Source organism: Mirounga leonina, unplaced genomic scaffold (genome assembly GCF_011800145.1).
Source record: "Mirounga leonina isolate KUSES-001 unplaced genomic scaffold, KU_Mleo_1.0 Mir_126, whole genome shotgun sequence".
NCBI classification, from domain to species: domain Eukaryota; kingdom Metazoa; phylum Chordata; class Mammalia; order Carnivora; family Phocidae; genus Mirounga; species Mirounga leonina.
Genome location: NW_023270314.1, coordinates 4,537,136 through 4,548,157, shown reverse-complemented (window position 1 = coordinate 4,548,157; position 11,022 = coordinate 4,537,136). Strand labels below are relative to the sequence as shown.

Below are 11,022 nucleotides of genomic sequence, written 5' to 3'. Positions count from 1 at the left end.
CAATATGTTAAGTTTGCTTTATTAGCACTTCTGTAGGGAAAGAGCAAAAAGATCACTGGGGAATCCTAGTTGAATTGGAAAAAAAGTCAATTGTCAGATTTGAATTCTTAGAGAAAATTAATAGCACTAGTGATATTTTTAATAGGCCCTTGAAAATAAATCGTATTACAAGGTGTTTCCCATTGGTTTAAGCAGTTGTGTGTGTGTGTGTGTGTGTGTGTTTTTAACTTACAATGAAAAACATAAAGAGGCATTCCTTACCGAATATACTTACCTGAAAGTGTCACTGTTAACCAAAATGCCTTTAGATTCTCTCACCCCAAAAACCCGTTCTCAGGTATTTTGGTACTAACTCTTTCCCCCTGGGAAATGTCCCGAAATTGCCTCTTTTCCCGGATAAACTTAATGTTATTTGTTTCCTGACACACCTGAAGCTTTTAAAAATGCTCCTGGCCACATGCCTTAGTTGTGTCACTTGTGAAAGTACCACTGCCCACTGAAAATGCCTGGTATCGTTCCCTAAGCTTTTGTTCAGTCTGTTACTGAGGATGACGTATCACCTCTTCTCTAGACTTCCAGCTTTACTCGCAGATTCATTTTTAAAACATCGACTAAAGCTCTTACCTAGACTCTCACCACATTGCAGTAGTTGTCCCCAACCCAGAATCTCCCGTTGCTCTTCCGTTTCTCTTGCCTTCATGAAATGCAAACCATCGCTTCCATCCCACTGTACCTCCCAGCCCCCTCATGGACACGGACAGCCATGCCCATGAGACAACCCCCGATAAAAGAATTTTTGAACTGAAATGTTTATGCTTGGTAGTTCTTATGGTGGGCTGCTAATTACAAAATAGTATTTTTCTTCATGAACAAAAAACTGGGCCAGGAGACACAAGACAAACAGCTGGGGAGATAGAGACTAACGTGTAGGTGTTTGTATCCATGTCCCCTCTAGTTTTGTCATTATAGATAGCATACGTAAAGACCAACTACATACACGAAAACATTGGTTGTAAGTACTATTTCATTTAAGTTTTTATCTCAGAAGTTAGGCTTCCTACGGCACCTCGGATTTGAGTTTCCACACTTTAAGGTAAATGGGCACCTTCAATATGTCATTTTCAAGACTTTTAACAAGTAAATCCAATTCTATTGAAAATCTGTTAACAACCTATAGTTTTAATGTATCTTTGATTGTATACTGATATGCGAGGAATCCAAATAACAATTCATAACCACACTGCAAATAGGTCATTATTTATTAACCCAAGTCACCCTCCAAATTACTGTTTTTTTTAATCACCAGCATGGCTGCAATAAGTTGACCATTTAGCCATCAACCTATTTCTCTGGTCTTCAGATATTAAAAAATCAGAAAAGTAGACAAGTAACTATTTGTAACAAGTAATCTTCAAATCAAACCAGAGTATAAAATTGAGCTTTATAGATACAAATACAGTGTTAATATTTTACTTTACCTATATTTTAGCAGAAGTCAACATACATTTTCCCTTAGAAATACACTGGCAAATATGTAGTCACTTTTTTTCTTTAAGCAAATCTTGTTGTTGATCAGTTTTTGAAATAGGCTGGCTTTACAAATGGGAGTGTTCCAGTATTAAAAATAGCCAGATAAACAATTTTTCTAAAGTAAACCTTAGGCTACTTTAAAATAAATGCATATTTTGCCCTTGATTCTTAGTGAAATGTATTGGTGAATATTAAAGTGTGTGAAAAATAAAATACTTTCATAGGTATAATATATGATATAAATATTAATTAGTTCCAGGAAATTACTGGATCAAAATAATTTTTGATATGAGAGGTTGTACTTTTTCTTTCTGGGGAACAAAATTGCAGGCAATAGCAACTTATTCTAATCCTTTAAGTACATTCAAGAAAGTTTATGATCTATTGAAGAGGAAATAAGCTCCTATCAGAAATCCGGGCTTCATTAGAATTAAGCAGTCAGCGGAATGTTGGGAATGCTAAGGAAACCAAAGAGCCATACCTGACAGAGGGTGTGCTAACGTGTAGGTATTGTAAGCAAAGTAATTAAAGTGATACGATAGAGATGTGTATAAGTTCGCGACTTACCCGTTTGTCTACAATCTCAAAATATTTTACCGATATATTCGTATCTTAATATTATTGAATCAATAGTTAAATAGATTTTAACTTTGCTCAAATTCCTTTTTCATTAAAATGCCATGAAATAATAAATAACCACAAAAAGTTCTTCAGTAATTTTCCCTCCAGCTGCTCCAAGTCATTGGTGACCCTTGAGCCATAACCAGTTCCCAGTTATTTTGTTTAGTTTGTTTTGCTTTTTGTAACCTAACCAAACTTTAAAAATCATCTAAAGTAGGGCGCCTGGGTGGCTCAGTTGGTTGAGCGACTGCCTTCGGCTCAGGTCATGATCCTGGAGTCCCGGGATTGAGTCCCACATCGGGCTCCCTGCTCAGCAGGGAGTGTGCTTCTCCCTCTGACCCTCCTCCCTCTCATGCTCTCTGTCTCTCATTCTCTCTCTCAAATAAATAAATAAAATCTTAAAAAAAAAAATCATTTAAAGTAGTAACCAACTTTACAAATTGCTGGCTTGTTTGGAAATATCAGATCGAGGAACCCTGCCTTCACAATCCTGCAGAGCATCCGTTGGCTTTAGACAGACAGGGCCTGACCTCCTCAGACTGTTGCCTGACATCCCCCTCTGCCTCCTTGCCACTGCTTGCCTGGCCCTTGCAAGCATAAGAGTGTGTGACCTTTCAGGGTGTGTGGAAAGTGTCTACAGTATAAAACCATTAGTTTCCGGAGTCAAACAGATATTTCTACTTAGAGTTTTAACATATCGGTAAATTTAAATGTATTCTGATTTTTCTCTCATTAAATTCTCTGCGTGATATAAACATGTGCACTTTATACAATTGATAATTTTGGCAAACGATGCTTTAATAAATCTGCACGCATGAAAAAGATAATCTTTAAAATGGCTGGTGACCCTATGAATGCTTTAGCACAACTGTAGTTCATAGTTATAGGTTTTTCCTATTTGTTCAATCTGATTCCTTTTTGTTTGCTTATGCACAGTATTAAAAAACCTCATTTAGTCAAAATGTGTACTAGAACTGGCGTCTACATAGCAGAGTAATTACCTTATGTGGACATTCCCAATAAATAAAGTCATATAATGTCTTTGGTTGCTTTCTACTGCAGTGCTAAATAATGGAGTACACATAGAAGAAAACATTTTAGCTTTGGTTTTGAGTGATTAATTTTCAAGTCAATGTGTTTGCATTTGTGTTATATCATCCCCATTATGCGTATCCTGTGTATTTATTTTTGATCATTGGAGGTTCTACTGGAAGAGAGCTGTCATTCTTCAAATTCAAATTAATTGTATTCTTTGGTTATTCACATGCCAGAAGTTATAACAGAAACCGTAGACTTGTCCCACTTAGCTGTTGACACCCTCTTCTATTTTTAGAGAGGCCACTTCTCATTTTCTCCAGACACATCCTTTCATCCCTTTCTACGACCAGTTGAGAATTCTTTAAAATAGAGACTGATAAAACTTATAACCTTTTAAATACCTAACTTCGAATTTCCAAAAGATGGCATAGTTCAATTCTATTAAATATTTAAATAAATGGTACCAGAAACGTTACGTGTCAAGCAGGTATTTATTATATATTATTTTTCTCTTCTATGCAAATGGAATAGACCTGCCTTTGTTTTTATTAAAAATAATATGAATACAAAAATTAAGTATTAAAAGGTGTTTTATATCTCCTCTGCCCATTAGAGGTTGTCACTTTAACTCAGGGAGAGCAGATCTATCTGATTTCCACCTATGACTCTCCTGCATTTGAAATCACAGTGAAAGTCTAATCAGTTGCACAGGGAAGCAAAAACTACCATAGCGGTAGGTAAATAGAACCTACAGGGGAATTATATCAACAAATGACTTAATCTACCTGCTCATAATCCTGTCACTAAATTATCACCAAATGTGTTACAACAATAGACATCTGGTCACCTTTGATTGGCCTTTTCCAATAAGTTAAGCATTAAATATGTGTTACAAAAATTTTATTTTGTGGAGTTTAAAGAACCATTTTTGTTGGATGTGTAATTTGGAGGTTTTGTTTGCATTATGTCCTTAGGGGTTTTCTTTGTTTTAACAGCATGCAGCTTGACAGAAATACACTACCCAAAAAGGGACTAAGGTATATATTTCTTTCAGCACAATTGCTGCCTTTCTCTGTTGTTACGTAAACTTTGTGTGCTGTCTCTCTTCCTCTTTCTTTCTTTGTTTGCAATGAAGTATCTGCCATTGAGGATGGCATCACTTTTAATCCTGATATTTTCTCTGGCCTGAGGAGTTGGTGAGATAAGCCTCCGGTAGAGATACCAGTAGAGGTCAAGACTAAGTAAATTAAATCCAGTCTAATATCATTATTTGGGGAGCAGCAATTTTTGGTAGATTTCAGAACTCACTTCTATAAATTAAAATAAAATTAACTTCCCTAACTTTTGCATCTTGGAGGCATATGCTTGCAAAACCTCAACCCATATAGTCTACAGATGTGGCCAGTTAATGTTGAAAGGTTGAAGGATGCTCTAATTTGAATCAAAGAAAATATATTTTCATCATCAGAGGACAAATACTATAATTAAGGTATGAATTTTTAAAGAATCCTTTTGGTAAACACTCAAGAGTTTTCATTTCAGTTTTTCAGGAGTGCTAGTCAATTTAGATACAAATTAGTCTAGTATAACATAGTAATCTCAAAATCATCATTTAGTTCATCATAAAAACTAAAATGAAAATTTAATCCATGGCCTTCCTTTACTATACACTTTTATCTGAGGAGAGGATGTAAAATGAACTGCTAATAGAGGTATAACACATATGAACTTAATGAGTTAACTGTTCTTTGATGTTAAAAATTTACTTACTCTGGTGAAAATGAGCACTGGCCAAATAGGTCTTTCCCTGTTATCCTTTTTCTTGCCAGTCCCTTAGTAATAACAAACAGCTTGCAATTATTCCATTTCAAGATTTTGTTTCAGAAATTTATTTTCCACTAAAGTGAACCCATTTTTTTCCTTTTTTAAAAAAATCTAGACATGATGTCAAGTGCCATTTTAACCAAATAAATGTGGTTTTTTTTTTATGTTTTCCTTTTTTTTTTTTCAAAAAAAAGATCTGTCAATTTGTGTTCCATTTCCTATGCTTTTCTGTGGCCATCACACCAGTTCCCTTGGCTCCTGGCCTAGCACTGTCTACCATATTTAGTCTGTGCTTTCACCCTCTTCACATCCGTCCAAGCACTGTGCTTTTGAGTCCTTCTCAATTAACTTGGCTGTCTGCTCATTGCTTATGATTTTCAACTACATATCTCACAGAAGCATAATTTTCCTTTCAAAGTCCTTTATTTTTTTTTTTCCCTGTGAGATTCACACAGATGGTGTCGGATCATCTGGAAGAACTAAGCAATTATAATTAGATTCAGTCTGTTTGAGAATGTTGTTCAGTCTGAATAGTAAGCTCCTCTCGATTGTTTTCTTGTCCTGGTATTGCCTTGCCCTTATAGATGTGCTTCAGTGTCTTAGCTGTGCTGTTTTGCAGATGCACCCCATCCTCTCGGCAGGCCAACCAAGAAGAGGGCAAGGAGTGGCTGCGTTCCCATTCCACGGGAGGACTGCAGGATGCTGGCAGCCAGTCCCCTCTGCTCTCCCCTTCCGCCATGTCATCTTGCACCACAGGAAAATACCACTTTTCCAACTTGGGTAAAATATTCTAAACACAATTTCATCTTGTTCCTTTGACCACCTGCCCTCACGGGAGCGCTGGGATCTCTCCATAAATGTGTTCACTTAAGGAAAAGATCGAGACACCTTAAGAGTACCTTTTATTTGTTTAATGGCTGGCCATTCACAGAATACTTTCCAAATGATATGCAGTTTATGCTCATGACCACAACTTGACACAGGTACTACTGTTGTGATTTTATAGTCTAGGATCCAGAGGCACAGAGAGGTCATTTCACTCATAAGGGTGAGTAAGGGCCAGAGGCAATAATTGATCCCAGAACACCTGACTTTAAGCCTAGAGGGTTTTCTCAGAGTCTTCTTAAAAAACAATAAAACAGGGGTCCCTGGGTGGCTCAGTTGGTTAAGCATCTGCCTTTGGCTCAGGTCATGATCCCAGGGTCCTGGGATCAGGCCCCATTTCAGGTTCCCTGCTCAGCAGGGAATGTGCTTCTCCCTCTCCCTCTGCCTCTCCCCCAGCTTGTGCTCTCTCTCTCTCTCACTCTCTCTCTCAAATGAATAAATAAACTCTTAAAAAAACTATTAAAAAAAGCAACAAAAATTCTCCTTGTCCTTTGTTTAAAATGTTTTTTTTTTTTTTTTAAAGATTTTATTTATTTATTTGACACACAGAAAGCACAAGTAGGCAGAGAGGCAGGCAGAGAGAGAGGCAGAAGCAGGCTCTCCACTGAGCAGGGAGCCCGATGCGGGACTCGATCCCGGGACTCCAGGATCATGACCTGAGGCGAAGGCATTCGCTTAACCAACTGAGCCACCGAGGCGCCCTAAAATGTTTTTTAAATCCTTAGCAAAATTTATCATACTTTTGTAGAAAAACAAAATATAAATAATTAAGAAGAAGGAAAAAGTAACTCCATGACTCTTAAGATCACTTCTTTACAGGTGATCAAAATGAATACCACTTCAAAACTCTCCTTAAAATGAATATGAGTATTCCCTGTGAACATTTTTGGGTAAATGCAATGAAAAAAAAAAAAAAATGACAGATTTAGCCATTGCGTTACTTTGTGCTTAGCATCATTTGTATTAAATGTAAAATCATTTGTATAAATGTCACAGAAAACATAGGGAAGAGTGACAAAGTAATGAAAGAAGTCTAAACATACCAGTTCTAATTTAATAGATCCAATTCTTTTAAAAATAGATTTCTGTTCTATAAAATCACATATAAAGTAGTCTCATTATCTTGTCTAGTAATGGACTCACCGATTTTCCAAATTCTTCAATCATTTGGACTTTTCAATTTTTTCAACCCTTTAGGACACTCACGGCTCTTTCTCTTCTCTTGTAACTCTTCCTGCTTTACAGATTAAAACTTTGGCAATGGAAAACGATTTTTTTGGTCATGGTTCCATATGAGCTAATGAATCCCTATCAAACACCAAGTTTTTGCTGCTGCATCTACACAGTGAGGGACTTCTTTGTCTCATAATGGCAACAGATGGTATAGTTTTTACTTACTTTGAATTGTAATTATAAAATATAGCAAGAAGCTTAAAATTTTCACTTCAAAAAATAAATTGAAAATGTTTTTTATAGAGTCATAGGAATATGAAATAAACTCTAATTTTATGCAACATCTGAAACAAACCCAAACCACCTGAAATGCTGAGTTTGCTAGGTATCTTATGTCTCTTATCAATCTTTTTAATACTTGACATTAATTTGACTAATTGAATCCTTATCCCATTATTTTCTCATTTATATTATTCTGATTAAATCCATCTGTTCCGTTATTATTTAGAGAAAAATGCTCACCACTTACTATGTCTGATCTTGACAAAGTCAATTTCCTCATCTGTGAAATGGATCCAAAATACCTAGGTTTTATTATGGAGGGACTAACTTATGTGTACCAAGACTCAAGAGAGTATAAGACCTCATAGACCTTGCTACCTCATCATTTTTATTGGAAAGCATGGCTTATGTTATCAGAGACAATAGCAGTGGATTTCAAATTGACCTTACTGCCTCTACCATCATTTTCAACATTTGCACCCATTGGGACTTATAAAGACCTTCCGATACATGTCGACACATTCTCATGTGCCCACCCAAATTTCATAAGCATACATAGCTTCAAATCAGGTGTTCTGAGGTCTCTATGCTGTATTATTTTAAAGAAAAAAAATGACCAGTTTTAAAAACATGAAAATTATTTTTTTAGAACTTTTTATTTTGAGGTGCCTGGGTGACTCAGTCGGTTGGGCATCAGACTCTTGGTTTCGTTTCAGGTCATGATCTCAGGGCTCATGAAATTGAGCATGGGGCTCTATACTCAACACAGAGTCTGCTTGGGATTCTCTCTCTCTTTCCCTCTGCCCCTCCCCTAACTCAGGTGCTAGCTCCCTCTCTCCCTCTCTCTCTCAAATAAATCTTAAAAAAAAACCCAAAACACCTTTTTATTGATTTCCAGATCACCTGAATTTATATTTACTAGGCAAGACTGTGGGTACTATTAAAATGTAATCATAACTAAAGATTATTTTATTATTAAATTAAAAATATATATCAAATGGAATTTTTTAACTTGAATATGGATAGCATTGTCCTGCAGTTCACTTTGGTCATCATTTGTCTTCAATTTAATCATTATCTCTTCTGAGTGATCAGCAAGTGATTATTACTAACATTCAGCAATTGCAATACCTGTGTTTTTTCTTTATCCTTTCTACTTATTAAAATATCTTAATACATATAATTTTTAGAAATATTACTGTAAAAAGTAATGTATAACGAACAGAAATTTAAGATCACTTCAGTTACATCATTATCAGTAGAGTAGCATGAAGCTATTGCCAAAGTAAGCTGTGGTTTGTGGGTAGTTCCTGGTATGTATGATACCTGTAATGGAAACATTCCACTCAAGAAAGTGAATCAGAATATAACTTATGGAAACAGAATACATCTTTGTTTGAAACTTTATTGGTCATTGCCCTTGTGAGCATCTCATAACCTGGTGAGACTCACTGTCATCTTCCCATGAGTGACAACAATTACTCAGCTTCACTTTTCACCATGCTGCAAGAGTTAGTATGTAGAAGTATTACTATCAGCCTCTCACCTACGAGTTCTTTATATTTGTTGGACCCTTTTGCATACAGAGTATTGTTTAAAGAACTTTATAGGGGAAGTTTCTATGCTTTTGCGTCCAAGGGTTCCTCCACCTTGAATGCCCTTCTACTCCTCTCTCCATATTCACTTTTTAAGCTATTCAGAATTAACCCCCTTCTTCTATACTCATGAAAGCATAGAACCTGAGAGATGGGAGACACCTATCTCTGGTTCAATTATTCAACTATTAGTTAAATACTTAAGACATCTCTAGCTTCTTCTCTAAACCCACCCATGACAGAAACTACCTGAATCTAGAAATATCACACTTTGGAAGTTCCTCTTTTAAAAAAAAAATCAAATAAAATTTTCTTGAATTGCTACCTAGTTCCTAGTGATAGTCCCAGATTCCACAAAATAAGTTAAAATAAGCTTCCATATGAATATTCTTATTTTAAAACAATATCATAAACTCACTAGCTAATATGTCTGGATATAGTTGCAAAATCAAAGAGAGATCTTGAGGTATTTAAAAACCCACTCCATATTTCTATCAGGTCCACTCTCCTCAAATCCCACAAATCAACATTTAATGTAGTAAAAACAGGGGTTTTGTTCTGAAATATAATTTAAAGTCAGCAGCCCCCTTTTCCCTAACATATGGTCATATCTATATCTCTCCTTTTAGAAATTTGGCTATATCTCTGAGCTTGGAATGAGTCCAGAGGTCATTTATTCTGCCATTTTTAAAAATTATAATTCATGAAAAAACTGAAGGGTAGATATTGGGATATTTGCCTGAAGCAAATGGAAAGCAAAGCCAGTTTAGAAGCACTGTGCTAATTTGTGTACCATTGCTGAAATTCTATTTGTCTGTCATATTTTTGTCCTATAATTTTTCTTCATTTATTTACCTATTAACTTTTCTACCTTTCAGTTACCTCTGCTAGTAGCCATTGTGGAAGTCAGGGCCATGCCATATTTATCTTTCTATTATTCAACCACAGCCCCAAAAAAGCAGACCTGTCATAGACATTAATGTAACTGAACATTCTTAAATAGTATGGGTATAGTTTCAATGGAGAAGCTATCAAAAGTGTCTGTAAATGCAAACTATTCACTTTAAAATTCACTGTAATCCTCATTATTTCTTGGATGGTTTAAGTCACATGTTTTGAAATTATAGAAGGACAATTTACTTGGATAGCTCTGCAACCATTATGCAAAGCCAAATAGTGAATGAAATGACCTTCTCGCCTCTAGATACATATATTAACATAATACATTTACAAATGTGTTGAATACTTCATTCATTTAGCAAAGAGACAATCCATACTGTGGACATAGAATAGGATGATTTACTCCAATCCAGGTACTCTAAACATAAACATTCAAGTCTAGAATGTCCTTCAGCGTATCTATTGTCAGTCAGTTGGCAATCAAATTGAATTAGTCACTGCTGATGAAGGAATGTGCCTAAAAGATCTCTCTCACCCTCCCTCCCTCTCTCTCCCCACCCTCCCTTCTTTTCTTCTTTCTTTCCTTCTTTCAGAGCTTTGTTCCTTCCAACAGATTGCACACTTTACAAATCCATAGTTTCTTTCACCTTTTATTGTATTTCACATATGCACACACAGATATAATTCTAAATCTTGTATTTCTTTCCTTTTTCTCATTCCAATCCACAACCGCTCTATCAGAGGGTTGTTCTGCATATTAATTCATCAATACCTATAAAAATCCAGCATAGTGCCTGGAAAAAAGGAGACATTCCCTTTCACTTGCCTCATAGTATGTATGGCTCCTATTGTTTTGAAAGCCAGACGTTATATTAAAAAGAAATGTAGTGCCTGTGTCAAAGGAAAAAAATAGCAAATTTTGAAATGATAATCAGACTCATTCTAAACCAATGACATAAATTCCCTAAGGTTTTGAAAGTACCCACAGCTTTTGTGATCGCTTAAGAGATTCCTGCCTGCTTCCTCACATGTAACAACTTAGTTTTCTTAAATATGAGCATTTGTGATAAATATATTTCTCAATTTTGTGCTTTGCTTTTATTCCAAATTTTAAGACTACTGTTTCTGAAGCAGTTGTACATTCAGTCAACCACATCTTTCTTTAAATTCATGA

At 35.7% G+C, this 11,022-nt stretch overlaps 1 protein-coding gene across 2 annotated transcripts in view; it reads left to right on the top strand.

Moving 5' to 3' along the window:
- NAV3 (neuron navigator 3) overlaps nucleotides 1–11,022 on the top strand; it is a 356,416-nt gene that overhangs the window by 269,593 nt on the left and 75,801 nt on the right. For both annotated transcript variants that reach the window (XM_035002085.1, XM_035002084.1), the window contains exons 17-18: nucleotides 4,185–4,226; nucleotides 5,633–5,793. In XM_035002085.1, coding sequence (XP_034857976.1) covers nucleotides 4,185–4,226; nucleotides 5,633–5,793 — 203 coding nt within the window. The remainder of the gene's footprint in view (nucleotides 1–4,184; nucleotides 4,227–5,632; nucleotides 5,794–11,022) is intronic.